This window comes from Artemia franciscana, chromosome 21 (assembly GCF_032884065.1).
Source record: "Artemia franciscana chromosome 21, ASM3288406v1, whole genome shotgun sequence".
Classification (NCBI taxonomy): domain Eukaryota; kingdom Metazoa; phylum Arthropoda; class Branchiopoda; order Anostraca; family Artemiidae; genus Artemia; species Artemia franciscana.
In genome coordinates, this window is record NC_088883.1 from 32,392,494 (window position 1) to 32,409,337 (window position 16,844).

General features: G+C 34.4%; 1 protein-coding gene across 2 annotated transcripts in view; it reads left to right on the forward strand.

The window, feature by feature from the left end:
• Nucleotides 1-470: 470 nt before the first annotated feature.
• LOC136040910 (ATP-dependent RNA helicase Ddx1-like) overlaps nt 471-16,844 on the forward strand; it is a gene marked incomplete at its 3' end in the record, with an annotated part of 62,550 nt that continues 46,176 nt past the window's right edge. The window contains 4 exon segments of one of the 2 annotated variants that reach the window (XM_065725328.1): nt 471-559; nt 5,009-5,060; nt 10,241-10,425; nt 13,558-13,760. In XM_065725328.1, the coding sequence (XP_065581400.1) occupies nt 544-559; nt 5,009-5,060; nt 10,241-10,425; nt 13,558-13,760 (456 nt within the window). 2 annotated transcript variants of the gene reach the window in all.

The window sequence follows — 16,844 nt, forward strand, 5'->3', positions numbered from 1 at the left end:
ATTATTACACAATAGTTAGTGCCACTTAATGCAAGTAGGTGCATGTGAATTTAGCGACCCGGTCTCTGTCAAATGGGATTAGCACATTTTCGATTGAGTATGGTTTCTGAGACAGAACCTTGGTGTTCTGTAAAATTTTTATTAAAACTCCCTTTTCACTTTCAAAGTTTATTTCCTGCCTCATGGATGATTTATTCACTTGAATTTATGTGCTATTTCATAAGAAAATCACTAGTTTCAGTAAAACAAACTATTTCAAGGCAAAATCCCTAATCAAAAAAACAATAGGCATCCAAGAACCCTAAGAAATAGTGATAAATCACTAGGGCTCACAACCCGAGGCTTTATATGTATTTAAAGTGGCTTCATTCGATCTCCATTGGGGTATGGAGCATACCTTTAACCCGCTTAAAAGTCGTTTCGACCCGATGATCGAAAGCGAAACTTGCGACGTCTGACACTAGCATAACCTTGTATGGTATTTCTAAGAAGAAATAAAAGAATTATAGGAAATTAGGCAGCACAAGTTGTTTAATCTGAAAAATGGCTGCATTCGAAGGTATTACAAATAACATTGTTGTTGCTCTTCACTTGAAGCACATGAGCTTACTAGCCTAGTTGAGAGGATGCATTCCCAGAGGCCCTATTCTCTTTGGGCCTTTTAGTCCAAATGGGTATTATTTTCAAATTTTACATCTCTTTAGAATCAAGGTGAGTAAATCTCTTGAGCTTATTAGGACATTGTTTAAATAATCCCAGTCTCCTTGAAGAAATACTTTAAAGCTGTGGAAACTAGCCTACTTTATAACATTCTAAAATAGGCCTAATTATATAAGCTTATTCCTGAATACATAGCTTACTTCTTCACATCTTGATAGCATATACTGGGTTCCCTTTAGAATCTTTCCTGGTTTTTCTTAGCCACTGTTTTTCAGTAGTATAGGCTAGGGTCAATTCTGGACACAATCAAGTATGTCATACTACAACCCCCCTCACCCCTCCCAGTGGAACATTTTATGACACATAGACTACTGAATGCAGTAGGCTATGGCACATATATGTTTGGATTTTCATATTATATTCATCAACAGATTTTGAATTAAAACAAAGCAGGAAATTTAGACTATCCTAAGTTATAGGTATTCATATCAATAGGAAAAGAAAAACTGCTGTGATAGATGGCTGGTTCCACCAATAATGGTGTGGTTTGGCATAACTAGCTCTACTACTGATGGTTGGGTCAGGTAGAACATGTAGAATATCTTCTCTTTTGAGGAATGATGCAGGCTTACCACTTTTTACAAATCTATCAGGATTGTTCTTCAAGAAATCAACTTCTAGATTCCCTGGTAAATATATGATTGTTCATTTGTTGACTTACCAATAAAATGAATATACAATTTGATGCCTTTTTTCATGATCTTTATGAATATAATAATTACTTCTATTACAAATTCAAATTTAAGCATTTTTTGCCCTAACATAAACTAACCTTATTATAGATAATTTTAGCACTGAGAAAATGTATTATTATTTTGTCAAAAACAACTGAGAAAATAGCACTAAGAAAACATGGTATTATTTTGTGAGAAAATGACTGATAATCCATAATTTAATTGAAAATTTGTCATTTTTAAGAGCTCAAAAAGTGCTTAAATTTGAATTTGTGACTAAAGCAATTATTATGTTCAGAAAGAGCATAAAAAAGGTATCAAGTGGTATGTTCAGTTTATTGGTAAGTTATTAATATCAACAATCACATAATTACCAATTCCCCTTGCATAGTCTTCACATTTGCATTGCTACAGCAGATGAACTACTCTGGCAACAAAAGACACTACTGATTTTCTTTTTAATGATGACAGCTTTGCTAGAATTTAACAATTTTTCTTGAATTCCATTGAAAGTTTTGTGGTATCTACTCCTGAAAGTTACAAACCATCCTCTAACAATAGCTCAGTTCCTCCAAGAGATGAGGATGAGGGCTTTTAATGAAATTGCTGAAGCTGGGAATATTTTGGGCAATACTGGCTTGTAACCCCTTACAGATTTTGAGTCTTTCTTTGCTTGCCTGTGATCTCTCTTTATCTCATCCTCTGCACCAATTTCAGCTTTCACAGGGGGTTTCAGTCAATACCTACCTCTTATCTTTTTCTAACCCTTGGTATTCTTACTAGCCTGTTTAGCACGAGACTATTGACATGGGCAAAGCTGCACTGGCCAAACAACATTTGAACATGTAGGACTGGTTTCTGGGAAGTTATTAAAATTATTCTTAGTAGTGATGATGTTTTCTACTTCTGGATTTGGGTTTTTGGAAACATAACAATCTTATTTGCAGCACAAAGAAGAAGAACAGAGAGAGGGAAGAGAACAGGGAGAAGAAAGAAAAAGTAATTCAACACAAACAATCATTTTGAGACTATTCATAAATCAGTTTGAGAGCTTATTTGTTGCTACTATTCTTACTAAGTACATCATGTAATTATTAATGGAACCATTCAGATAAAAAAAAAACAAAAAAAAAACATTAGTTTCAAAGTTCAGCCATCAGGCACTAAGACACATGTCATACAAGCCAACACAAACTGCATCAGGGTACCAGACTCCACCACTTTGGATAATAATTACATTTCTTTCTAGATAGTGTTCCAATCTAGTGATTTCTAAACTACTTGTACTGACTAAAGACCTAACTTAATTCCTGGTAAGATGTGGTTGTTTTGTGTCATGCCACCATATCCTAACTGAAGTTTGTAGCTGAACAAAAAAAGATTACTTTGAGGGTCAAAAAATTTTGTTTATTACTGTAAAACTTGACTGGGTAGTTTTTGCTCCTCAAAAACTTGTTTCTTCTCATTTATTATAAATGTCTTTGAATTCTTGCCACCCCAGATAAATACAATATATAGATCAGTAGTTCTACTACTGTGTCAGACTACCCAACTCTCCCTTGCCTACTAATTGGAGAGAGCTTATAAATTTTTTTTATGGAAGAGGGCTGGCTAATGCCTCAAGAAGAACATTTCTATGCCCAAATTTGTATGACTCTCTAGATAAATATGAAAAGGTGAACAAACTCCTGAACTTTCTTTGTTTATAGAAAATGCTTGAACTAAATATGTAATGTAATGTGGGTTACAGCTCCCCTTACTAAGCAGGGCTGTAATCCTACTCTTATTACTAGAACAGTTGGTCTGTATGAAATGTTAGCTTTTAAATATAAAATCATTGTGCTAAACAGTTCAACTTTAGTTGAAAGAGTGGGACTACAACTGCCATTGTATCAAACAGTTTGTGGTAATGAACTCTAGTAAGGAGTGACCCAGCTCAATAGTAACCAAAACTCTAAAAAATGGAATTTTGATACCAATAGCTACATCAAAAGAATTACATTTTAATGCTGATTTTAAATATATAAGTTTCATCAAGTTTAGTCTTACCCATCAAAAGTTATGAGCCTTAGAAAATTTACCTTATTTTAGAAAATAGGGGGAAACACCCCCTAAGAGTCATAGAATCTTAACAAAAATCACACCAGAAGTTTCAGAAGTTTCAAGCTCCTATCTACAAAAATGTAGACTTTTGTATTTTTTGCCAGAAGGCAGATCACAGATGCATGTTTATTTGTTTATTTTTTTCCCCAGGGGTGATTGTATTGACCCAGTGGTCCTAGAATCTTGCAAGAGGGCTCATTCTAACATAAATGAAAAGTTCTAGTGCCCTTTTTAAGTGACCAAAAAATTGGAGGGCACCTAGGCCCCCTGCTATGCTAATTGTTTTCCCAAAGTCAATGGATCAAAATTCTGAGATAGCCATTTTATTCAGCATTGTCGAAAAACCTTATAACTATGTCTTTGGGGACAACTTACTCTCCCCCAGTCCCCATGGGAGGGGCTATAAGTTACAAACTTTGACCAGTGCTTACAAATAGTAATGCTTATTGGGAAGTGTACAGACGGTTTCAGGGGGATTTTTGGTTGGGGGGAGGGGTTGACAAGAGGAGGAGACAAGAGGATTTCAACTATTTATTCTATAGCTTTTGTGATTCAGGGGTCATTCTTAATGAATTGGGACAAAATATAATCTTTAGCGTAAAGAGCAAGGTACTGTGTCTTTCTAAGTAACCAAAAAATTGCAGGGCAACTAGGCTTCCTCCACTGTTCCTTTTTTTCCCAAAATCATTCAATCAAAACTATGAGAAAGCCATTTAGTCAAAAAAAAAACTTACAAATTTTGTGTTAATTATTTTTCTGTGGAGAGCCAAAATAAAAACATGCATTGATTCAAAAACGTTCAGAAATTAAATAAAAAAACAAGTTTTTTAGCTGAAAGTAAGGAGTAACATTAAAACTTAAAACAAACAGAAATTACTTTGTATATGAAAAGGGCTGCTTCCTCATCGACACCCCACTCTTTACGCTAAATTTTTTTACTGTTTTATAAAGCAGAGTTGAGAGAAAGAGTCAAACTTTAGCATAAAGAGTGGGGCATTGATGAGGAAGCAGCCCCTTTCATATACAAAGTAATTTCTGTTTGTTCTAAGTTTTAATGTTGCTCCTTACTTTCAGCTAAAAAACTTGTTTTTTTTAATTCAATTTAAGAAAATTCCATTTGATCATGTAAAGCAAATACTACATATTTAAATGAATGATTATTCTCACATAATTCTGATAAATAGATACACTTTAGTGTCAATTAGAGGTGCTTAAGTATGGTAATGTCTCTTTTCTTTATTATCTGTAGAGTTATATTATCCTGAGTAGCTTATGATATTAAAAAAGCATAATTTTGTTAAACAATATCCTTTTTGAAATGAAAACAGTGAGAATATTAAAACTAGAAGCAAACAGAAATTATCTTATACAGTATTTGAGGAAAGAGAGCTGATGCTTCTGGTCCCTACTCTGTTTGCTAAAGTTTAACTTTTTCTGTACTTTAAGAATGAATGCTTTAGATCTGGTCAGATAGCCATATAAGATGCTCATGCTAATGTTTTTTTTTTTAGAAATGGGTGTGTTGACAGAAATTGCCAAAAGAGCTGAAGAAGTAGAATGGATGTAAGTATACCTTTTATTTCTTCAAATGGGAACACATTTATCATTAATTACATAGTAAGTAGTCTACTCTTGTTATAGCTATTATTTTGATGTCCAGGCACTTTGCTACAAATTCATTTTGTTGTTGCTGGTTGCTATGTCATTGACTTTTAGTATCTTTTTCTTTTTTTGTCATTGCAAAAGGTTCATTGTTTTTTTTTTCTATTTTTGGACAAAGTGCCATTGTTTCTGGAGGTTAAATAAAAAACAAATTTTTCAAATAAAAGTTAAGATCATATTAAAACATCAAGCAAACAAAAATCATTTGTATATGAAGCAGGCTTCCCCTCTTCTTGACACACTGCTCTTTAAGCATAAGTTTTACCAGTGCTTTGCTGGAAGTATTTTTATAGTGCAACAAATGTAGTTAGTAGCCAAATGCAAGCGTTCTGTTTATCAATTGCCTTTTCAAATATTTGAATTAGTCATTTTGTTGTATAAACCATATGCACATTAGTAAGTATGTCTGCTCTTCAGGTATTTTGAAAAATATTTTTTTTTTGTCAAATACCAACTGCCCTTGTGTTTGAGCATTTGCAATTTTGGTATTAGAGGCAAAAAGTCAGACTTTACGGTATGAGCTGTAGTTTGATAGTAAAGTATGAGGAGATTATTTACCTCTCAGTAGTAAATTTTGAGGAGTGGGACACCTCCCTCATATACAGAATAATTCCTTTTTGTTGTAATTTTTAATGTTGCTCTTTACTTTACTTTAAAAAAAATGGCTTTTTATTTAATTTTGTCAATTTATAATGCCATATCCAGTGTTATCCTGAATATGAGGGTAGCTGCCACCTCTTAACCCCCATTATTTACATTAAAGTTTAGCTGCTTAACAGTATTTCGGCTTTGTTTGGGCCAAAAATGCTTGGAATTGTAATTTTGCTGTAGCATGATAGCTTTTGTTACTTCAAGAGTCTACTGGACCTTTAAATTTTCATTCAAATGGACCCTTTGTCAATAAGTTGCAACTATTGATTTGTTACAATCACCTCTTGGGACAAAACATGCATGCATCACCACTTGTCTCTTGAAAAATAAGAACTTGTATATTTCTGTAGATATTCATTTAGGCAGGTTGAATTTTATTGTATAATTTTCATCAACAATGCACTGCTTTTTAGGAGAGTGCCGAGGAATCACAAGAGCAACCTGAAACAACCTGGACAGCAAGAGTCAAAACGTATCAAAACTGAAAATGATAGTGATGATTATTGGGTTTGGGATTTTGACTTGGATAAGGTCATCAATGCCTACCAGATTTTAGTTAAAAAAAACAAAGGTTCGGCGATATGTATTTCATAGTGATGAAAGACAAGTCAAGGTAAAACAAACCAAACAACTTGAAAGTGATACCGATGATAAAAAAAAAATGACGTTGAAAGGACTATTGTTTCCCAGTTGCAATATCTTTTCCACATAAATAATAATTTAGTGCTTCTGTTCAAAACAGCAATCGAATTGATGCCTACTGATACGCAACTATCAACGAAGTGGCAATCGTTATGGTCGGTGATTTGTATATGACGTCAAAGGCTTTGTATATGACGTCATTATAAGTATATAAGAAGGCGTTTCAAAGAGAAGTTTTTATTAAACTCATCGATGCCATGATGCCCTACAAAATCCTATAATTTTTTGGGATGGAGCTGACGGCTATCACTTTAATGTTAAATTGATAAATCCAGCCACCAACAAAGAAATGGATAAGAAATGCAGCGCAATGAAATATTATGCCTATAGATTAATGATTCATCATTTATTACATTTATATATAATCCATCTTGGGATTAGATATAACAGCTTTTACATCCTGGACAATCGCCGGTTCATAGGCATGACATTACAGCCCATGTCTTCTGGCAAAAGTTGCTCTCCTTCATCTCCTACAGAGTTATGGGAGAAATACAAATCGCAAATGGGCGAGAATATACTCCACCGAATACAGGCTAGAAAGGTCAGATATGACCTTGGACTTTACAACAGAAATTTATAACTGCACTTTAGTTATGATTGAAGATTTCTGCTTATCTATTGCAAACAAACTTCTCAAGCATTTGGGAATGCCTTCACCTAATCGTACTGCTTCTATTTCTACATGTGTAGAATGGGATCGTGAACAAAGTAACAGCACAATTGATCTATTATCATATGTTACAGACCGGGACACAAGGAATATAAATGACGACTTGGACACTCAAAGAGAAATTACAGACGAAGACACCAGGACACAAATGACGACTGGGATACAGGGAATATAAATGACGACCGGGACACAGGGACACAACTACAACGGGGACGCCGGAAGGGCACATGGGGGATATATAAATGACGACGGGGACACAGGGAATATTCGATTAGCAATTATCATCAACAAAGCCCAAGGGCAATCATTAGAAGAGGGCGGTATAGATCTGAATACGGATTGTTTTCCCATGGACAATTATATGCTGCATGTTCAAAAGTCGGTAAACCTGACAATCTATTTATATGCAAAGACAATGGGACAGTGAAGAATATTGTATATTCACATGTTTTACGTAGTTAAAAACATATATATATATATATCTATCTATATTCACAGGTGGGACACAGGGACACAACTACAATGGCGCGTAACTAATATGGCTCGTAACGACTTACGCGCGCGGGGGGGGGGCTTGAGGGGCGTGAACAGCCCCCACCAACTAGTTGTTGGTGTGGCGCGAAGCGCCACACCAACAGCTAGTATATATATATATATATATATATATATATATATATATATATATATATATATATATATATATATATATATATATATATATATATGTGTGTGTGTGTGTGTACATGCAAAGAATAAAGCAATTGAACTTGGATTTAGCACATTTTCACACTAAGCTAGTCCAAAGCGTTTATTTCGGTTGCTGTTGGGCTGAGTCAGATCTTGGTATAGTTTTGCAGAATCAGTACTCCGCTCAAATTGAAGTGGATTCGGACTTATCTGGTTTTTGCACTGAATTGTGTTGTAGCATTTTCATACACTGAGTCAATATTCAACTTGTTTTTGTACTTTGTCATCGAAGTTTTGCAACTCCCATTGAATCAGGAGGACTTAGCAAGCATTTGCATCAAGTTTAGACTTGGTTGGTTTCTACACTGAAAAGGGACGTTGCTTGTTTCCCAACAAGCTAGTGCGTGGCTTTTTTTTACACGGACCTTGACCTAGCTTCTTTTTGCACTATTCGCTTATCATAGCCCAATGTTAACAAAGTTCTTCAGCTTAGATATAGCACATTGTATCAGCTAGTCTGGACTTAGCTCTTTTCTGTACTGAGTCAGGACTTACCTCTTTTTTCGCACTGTGTCATGAAAATTGAGATGATTGGAGTTTTACACCAAGTTACTTCCGATCGTTTTTACCCAAAGCCACGACTTTTACTGGCTTTTGCGTCGAGTGTACGCTTAGTCTTTTTTTTTTTCGCGTCAACTTTGCTTGTTTTCACCGAGTCATGAATTACCATTTTTCTTTCTTTGTTTTTCCAACGAATTAGGACCTAAATCTCTTTAAACCTAATTAGGACTTTACCCTTTTTGAATTGAGTCTTAATTATCCCGTCTTTGTATCTAGTCCCCAAGATTCTGCAGCTGCGACTTACGTTATTTCAAGATCGAGCCTGGTCTTTTATTATTCTTGTATCAAGTCAGGACTTTGCTTGTTGTTTAGATTTGACTTTGCTTTGCTTGTTTAGACTGAGTCTATGACTTAGCTTGTTTGTGCACTGACTTGGGGATTTGTATCAGTACCACTCACTGACATTTCACAGCTTAGATTTTGCTCATTTTAGCAGCTGGTCGGGACTAACCTCTTTTTTGTACTTAGGTACCAACATTCTGCAACCTTAACTTATTCTGCGCTAGTACCTGGGAAGAATCCGCTCGCTTTTGAACGAAACCTGGACATAGCTGGAACTTGGCTGGCTTTTATACTGAGCCTGGACTCAGCTTGTTTTGGCACCAAGTGACTAAAATTTCAGAGATTTGACTTAGCACGGTACTCGCCTTGGGTTGGTACTTGCTCCGTTTTTATAGTGCATCACCGAAATTCCCATTTTAGACTTAAATTGTCTTTTCAAGAGCAAGCCTTATCTGGCTTTTGTATCGAGTCTGGAGTTGGCCCTTATCGCGCCTAATGAGGACATAGCCTATTTTTGAACCGAGTCAGAATTTAATTTTTTTTTTCTCCAAATCAGGACTAAGCTCGTCTTTGCACTGCATCCGGATTTAGCTTGTTTTTATCCACGTTGTCCAAATTCTGCAGCTTTGACAGGAATTAAGGATTTAGCTCAGTGTAAATCGGTATGTGTATGTATGTATAATATGCTCATATTTGCACCCAGTCAGTCCATAGCTCGGACATGTTGTTTATCCTTTCAGTCAAGATTTACCCTGCTGTTGAATGGTTTTACCAAAGTTCTGATGCTTGGACTCGGATCATTACACAACATCAGGCAGGACTTAAGCGATTTTGAATCAAGGTTAGACTTAATTTGTTTTTTGACCGAGTTAAACTTTAGCTAGTTTTTGCAACAGATCAGGACTTCATTTTCGCTGTGATTGAGGGTTTAGCTCAATTTTGCACCGAGTCAGGACTTGGTTCTTTTTCCTCATGAGTTGGCTTGGATTTGCACTAAATAGGGATTTATCTTTTTTAATGCCGAATCAAGACTTACTCTGTTCATTTTTACTCTGCCCATTTTTGCACTGGGCTTGGAAATCCTTAATTCTTGGTTAAAGGTTGACCCAATGCCAAGAGGGGCTACTGAGGTGTTTTGGGGCAAAAAGTGATGCTGGAGGAGTTGTATTACCCTTTGATCACCCTAACCCTAAAAAGGTCATTATAACTTTCAGTTTCTGGTCTAATGAGGCTTCTCCCAAGTTTTAAGACCAAATACTCTAAACAAAGTGATTGGGAAGAAAATACAAGTTAATGTGAGGCATCTCACTCTTTAGTAAGCCAACGCTATTGTGCTAACTCTAATTGGATTTTACTTTTGCAGTTTACTTGATTTTGGATTCTAATTTTCTTAGTTCATGGGTAATGGATGTCGGAGGCCTCCTATGTATTTACCTTGTCCAATTATCAATTTATTGTCTTCAAGGCTTCCAACGGATGTTCAAGCTGAGGCTATTCCACTCATACTTGGTGGAGGTGACGTCCTCATGGCGGCAGAAACAGGAAGTGGAAAAACTGGTGCCTTTTGTTTACCAGTACTTCAGATCGTATGGGAAAGTCTAAAAGACATTCTTCAAGGGAAAGGAACCAAATCCGGTGATAAGTCAGATGGTTAGTTGTTATCCACAATTTTTGTTTCTCTGGCTTTTTTTTTTAGAGAATTATGGTTTGGTAATTATCTTATCTTTAACTGTAGGTTTTATTTACAGCTAAGGACGCTCTCTGCAAGTTGGGTCGTTATATTTAGCTTTTCTTTGCTTAAGTTCTCATGATCATGTTGTCACCAGTTTCTTTTGCTCTATAATTAGGATTTTTTCTAGTAAAATTACGTACCGCGTTATCTTTCATTACAGCGGCCGTAGTTCAGTTTAACTGCCCCGTCAAAAATTCATTTTGCAATATAGAAAATTTCACTCTTAGAAGAAGAACTTCGCTTTATCACAGAAGGGGCTCATGGAGCAAGGAAGGAATTTGGCTTAAATATTATCTTTCTATTCTGTTTTTTTCTTGTTCTTAATTTGTTTTACTTGAGGATTCAGGAAAGTTGTGATAATGGGTTTATTTTAATTTTAAATACAAACGAAGGAGAGATTTATTGACCTTAAGATATCACATCTCTACAAGGTTAAATGATTTTTTTACGAAGATTTTTTTAACATAGAAAAATTTGAAAAACTTTGTTTTCGATGTATTGACTGTTTGAAAATTCAGAGGTGTGCTGATTATTCTTGTGCTATCTATTGAGTTTTCCATCTATAATTTATGTGTTACAATGCTCTAATCTTGTTTCTTTGGAAAATATTGAAAGATGTTACTAGAAAGTAAGGATCTACCCTCATTTAACTTCCATTTTAATACTTTGTTTATCAGGATAACAAAGGCTAGAATAGGTTTTAGAGTAGGTTTAATGTAACTTACGGTAAATGGATTAATTAGAATCAGAACTTAAGATATCACATCTCTACAAGGTTAAATGATTTTTTTACGAAGATTTTTTTAACATAGAAAAATTTGAAAAACTTTGTTTTCGATGTATTGACTGTTTGAAAATTCAGAGGTGTGCTGATTATTCTTGTGCTATCTTTTGAGTTTTCCATCTAAAATTTATGTGTTACAATGCTCTAATCTTGTTTCTTTGGAAAAAATTGAAAGATGTTACTAGAAAGTAAGGATCTACCCTCATTTAACTTCCATTTTAATACTTTGTTTATCAGGATAACAAAGGCTAGAATAGGTTTTAGAGTAGGTTTAATGTAACTTGCGGTAAATGGATTAATTAGAATCAGAACTCGGATTGCGTAAATTTTTTTAAGACATCTCCTTAAACATAGTGCTGTAAAGAGCATAGAAACAAATTTTGAGAATTCACCCTGTTCCAAAAAATTTAGTCCTTGAAACCAGAACGTGGTAAAACTCTTCTAACTCTGCTACATTTCTTTGTGAGTTGCTTTAAAATTGAAAAAAAGAAATTAGTTATTTGAAAGCTCACATAAAGTTGGAATCATAAAATCGCACTTTTTCAGGCTTCAGGTAGCTTTAAAATAAATGTCTAGATAAACCAGTTTTTTGTATAGACTACTTGCATCGTGCATATACGTGCGGTCACTGACCATATTGAATTACAGTTCTTCTTATTGCTCAGAGTAGTCAATTTGTTCTAAAATTATATATTCATGCTTAGAGAGAGAGATTCACGCTGAGAGAGAGAGAGAGAGAGAGAGAGAGAGAGAGAGAGAGCATGTCGCTTTTCTTGAAATACTTGCTGTTTTCTTCCTTATTTTTTATTTTTGGAATCCCAAAACATAGCCTTGACAACGGGACAGACAAAGGACACTAGGAACAAACAGTATAGTTCTTACGTCTCTTTAACACAAGATTGTCGTGTAGTATGTATTTCAATTAAATAATGTAATGTAGATTAAAAGAAGTACAATATACGACATTAATCCTTTTGATCATATTCGATAAAAGCAATAATACATGCTAAATTCTAAAGCTACACTAGGTTTTATTTTAAAGATTAAGTTCGAATTTGAGGAAACAAAATAGTACCCGAAAAATGGCGTGGGAATAAAATAATATTTTGCAACTGAAATAAATGGGATCAGTTGTGCTTTACCACATTATTTGAGATCCCTACCTTGGAAGCTAGCGATTTTTTCCCTAAAATTTCATTTTTCTTTTGTTCAGAAATCTCTTTGTTAAAGTATGCTTCCGAAATTTATCGTGCCTCTTGTCAGCTGTAATATACTAGCTCATCTGATGGAAATAAAAACCAAATGGTATTTATTGCTTCATAACCTGCCTTGAAAACAAACATATCAAATTTCTAGGTAAAGCTTTTAAGAATTCTTTTTTCTAAAAATGTTACTGACCATAAGATACAATGCCCCTGTTACTGACCATAAGATACAAAGAAAAAAAAGGGGGGAAAAGATCACAGTCTCATTGAGTATACCAAGATTACTTATCCGAGAAACCCGAATGATTATCCTAATCTTTACTAGAATCATAAATGACCCCAGAGGGTAGGAGGGTAACTACTTGAAATGGTTTGAATTAGTTGTCTTATAAATTACATGTGCTAACTCAGGAAAATCTAGAGTAAGTGGGGATAATAAAAAAAATCAATCCTATCAAAAATAAAGAAAACACAAAAAATTATGTGCAGAGAACAAAAAGGAACAGTAATTATGAAACGTGGCGCGCCTACAGGGATTTGTAAATAATCCGTGTTTACAGTAGAGTGCATATAATTTATGCTGTTATTCGCCTAGTTGTCCATAGCGTTTCAGTTAACAAATCACCGGATAAGTATTTGTTGTCATCTTTTACAGATTACATCCGGGGAAATCAGTAACAGATAAGTCAGATAAGGGATGTTCGAATGCTCCACTAGGGTTTAGAAATCAGGCAAGAAAGATTATGACTTAAATTTACTACTCTGTTTTCCTGGCGTCTAGCCAATGAAACTGCACTATTTTTTTGACTGGTTAAACTTTACAACCCCTCTTTTGGCTCTTTAGCCAATATAACCACACAGCATTTTACCAAAAAGACGGGTTACAATACAATCTAGGGAAAATCGTTTAGTGAGCGTCTGTCGGTATGTAAACGTTAACTCTCGTCCCAATTCATTGAAAACATGCTTGAAATAAGAAGCAGGTCTGATTTTTTTTAACGTCATCCAAGATCATTTAATTGCCAAGAAGTTTTATTTTTCATACTGATTTTTGTTTATAGTTCCCCCTTTTTGGGGTATGAGTCTTTTTGATCGAACGGAGAAGCTTGCTGTCACCCCAGATGGACTACGTTGTCAGTCACGTGACTTCAAAGAATGGCATGGTGGAAGAGGAAATCGTGGTGTGTCTGGGAAAGGTCGCTATTATTACGAAGCTACCGTTTGTGATGAAGGGCTGTGCAGAGTCGGATGGGCGACAGCTGAGGTATTTTTCTTTAGAGGGATGATTAGAACCTTTGTGAATTTAGGGTTTTTAACGAAAATATAGCCATGAAGACTCGATATATATATTTATATATTTATATATATATATATATATATATATATATATATATATATATATATATATATATATATATATATATATATATATATATATAAACATGTTTGTGTATCTGTAGACCTGATTCTGATTCATAGAAAATTTAGTTGCACGGTATTGGAAACCATTACTTTTCCTGTTTATTAATAATACAAATAGTCGTGGGTTTAGAAGACATTCTCTTAAAAATTAAAGATCTCTTGTTGTGTGATGCTTTCAATAAACCTTAAATTGTAATTTATACCAAAAATTACTACGAAGTTAAAAACTGCTTTTACACAAAATAATATGTATGTGGTCTCTACAAGTACTTTAAAAACCATGAATTTCCTTAACTCAAGACCTCAGTTACTCGTCAAAGTGAGGTGTATCAAATGCTATGTGACTACGGTAATTACTCTGTTAGTAGAACCCGCCAAAATTCGGAAAGACGAAAGGACAGTATATTAAAGGCTCGGAATTCTAATAGCGGCTATAGTTCTTTTGAATCAGCCCTGAGGAGGCATATTTTCAATAAACCCTTGTCTTCAATACTTTTTGGTGACACACCCTAATTGGTAATGATTTGGGCTTTAAATAACTGTTCAAGAGGCGATAAAAATTAAACTGAAGTTAAATAATAATACTTCTTTAAACAGAGATTTTGGAGAATACACGCTTAACACATTATATGCACATTTAGTAAAAACTGATTTAACACATTATTTGGCCAAACCAGTTGTTAATTCCAATGCACGTATAAAAAAAAATGATAAAGCTAGATGCCAAAAAAGGAAGAAGTTGCGTTAGAAACTTGTTCCTGATTTGTTTCTTGTTATATTTTTTTAATGTGACTGAATGCTTTGTTTATTCTTTTGTTGTGCACTCAGTCCCAGCTGAACTTGCTTCAAATCTTGATATTGGAACACTTTCCTTAGTTTTAGTTTTAAATTTCACGTATTTTAAGGTAAGATTAACTTTTTTATGTATTTATTCACTTTGCTGAAGACGATTCTTAGACATAGAACCGAAATGTTCGTTTAGTTTCGTCTAGATTTCACGGCCTTAAAAATAATTCCTCGTTGTACAACCTTTTGCTATCTGTATCTATTGGTGATTTTTTAAGCAATGTGTTTAATTCCTGAAGTAATATTTTTTATTGACAAATCAGCAAAAGATTCGCCCATTGATTTTCTACACTCCTGAAGGGAATTTATTTAGAAAGACAAATGCATTAATGAATATTGTTACATATCCTATAAATAAAATCAGATTAAAAGGAGTTTGGTGGCCGGTTATTGAACTCTTATTTGTAATAATTTCTGTTCGTTCGAAGTTTGACTTCCTTGTTCATTCAAATTTCTCTTTGATTTAGGTTTGGTTCAGTGACATGCAGTGAAAATTCTTCGTGAGCCGTTATGTCATGCAATAATGGTTTCTGAATATTTTTACTTAAGAATTTGAGGTGGGTGGTGAGGGAGGTTTTAATCATAGGGATAGAAATTCTGGGTAATTTTTTGTCTGCTGTGGAATTGAAGCCCTCCTGACACCCCAACCTGTGAACGTCCTTGAATATAGACATACACTATTCCATCATTTCCTTAAAAGGACTTGTTCATGAAGTGTTTTATTTTAACTTCTTATACGTTTAAATAGATTCATGTCTAGATCATTTATAAAAAAAGAATTCTGTGTTGTCATCTTTCAAAAAAGTTATGTTTGCAGATAATTTCGAAGACCACACTGCCTTTCCATGGTGATAAATAAAAGTTCAAGTAGGTATAAATCCTTTTAGTAGACAGTGGAAAATTTTACAAAAAATACTAGATATTTCGCAATACTAAAGGTGATATAGTAATGCTGATATATTACTGCGTCATTAGTAATACATTAGTATTACTATCTATGACGGTCACAGCATATGTAACCGAAATATCTAGTATTTTTGTGGAACTCGTCACTGTCTACTAAAAGGATTTATCCCTATTTGAACTTTTATTTAAAGTTAAGTTTGTCCTTATAAATAATTTTTAATGAAATCTTAAACGTGTTTGAGGGATGAAATTTTATTTTGTGAAAATGTGATATGTAATTACATGATTACAAGTGAATTGAATTCTTATCCCTCTCTTTCTCGACACGAGCTCCTTTGTTGATGTAAAAATGCAATTAATACAAATACTTTATTCAATAAATGACATTGGGAGGAGTAGGGGTAAAGGGGGGGATGAATCTAAGAGTATCCATACTTTTAATTATACATTACAACTTTAAGAAGAAGCAATGACAAGGACGTACACGGGCTATCAAAAAACATTTCTGGGTTGCGTTGCGAGATTGCAAAGTTTCTGAGCAAACTGTTAGTATGCTATAGCATTATGAAAGGAAGTTGAGACTTGAATGTTATTTTATTACTCTACATAGGATTAATGGCCTTTGCGACAAGTTGGTGGAAAGGGATAGGAAAGACCCAATTACTGAGGTTAAATTGAAATATGGTACACAGTCACCTACACTTAATGAAATCTCTCCAAAAGATTTTAGACCATTGACTTTTACAGGGCAGACTTTAGCTGACTTCAAAGTTTCATACCTAGTTTCATACCTTTCATCAGTCTCATTTTCTTTTGCTTTTTACGAATGATGCCCACATCATGGCAGTCTGGCTTCTAGTGCCGGTTTTAAGAAAGAGTGTTAATTTTAATGTTAATATCCATTTTATAAACGTAAGCCCTTTTCTCTCGTAAATGTTTCTGTGCTGAGGTTACCCAGGTGTTGGGTACGTATTATTTAAGTTTCAAGCCAATCGTGTAAGAATAGTCTTTTATTCCATATTTAGTAACTCATTTTGGTCTGGGCTGATCTGTAATATTACAAGTCCGGGAAAACTTTTATCAGAAATACAAGACTCCAGAAATTCATCCCTGGAGGCATGACCATTTCTAAATTTTGATTTGACGCTGTTGCGCGGCTTTTCTAGGGTCATCT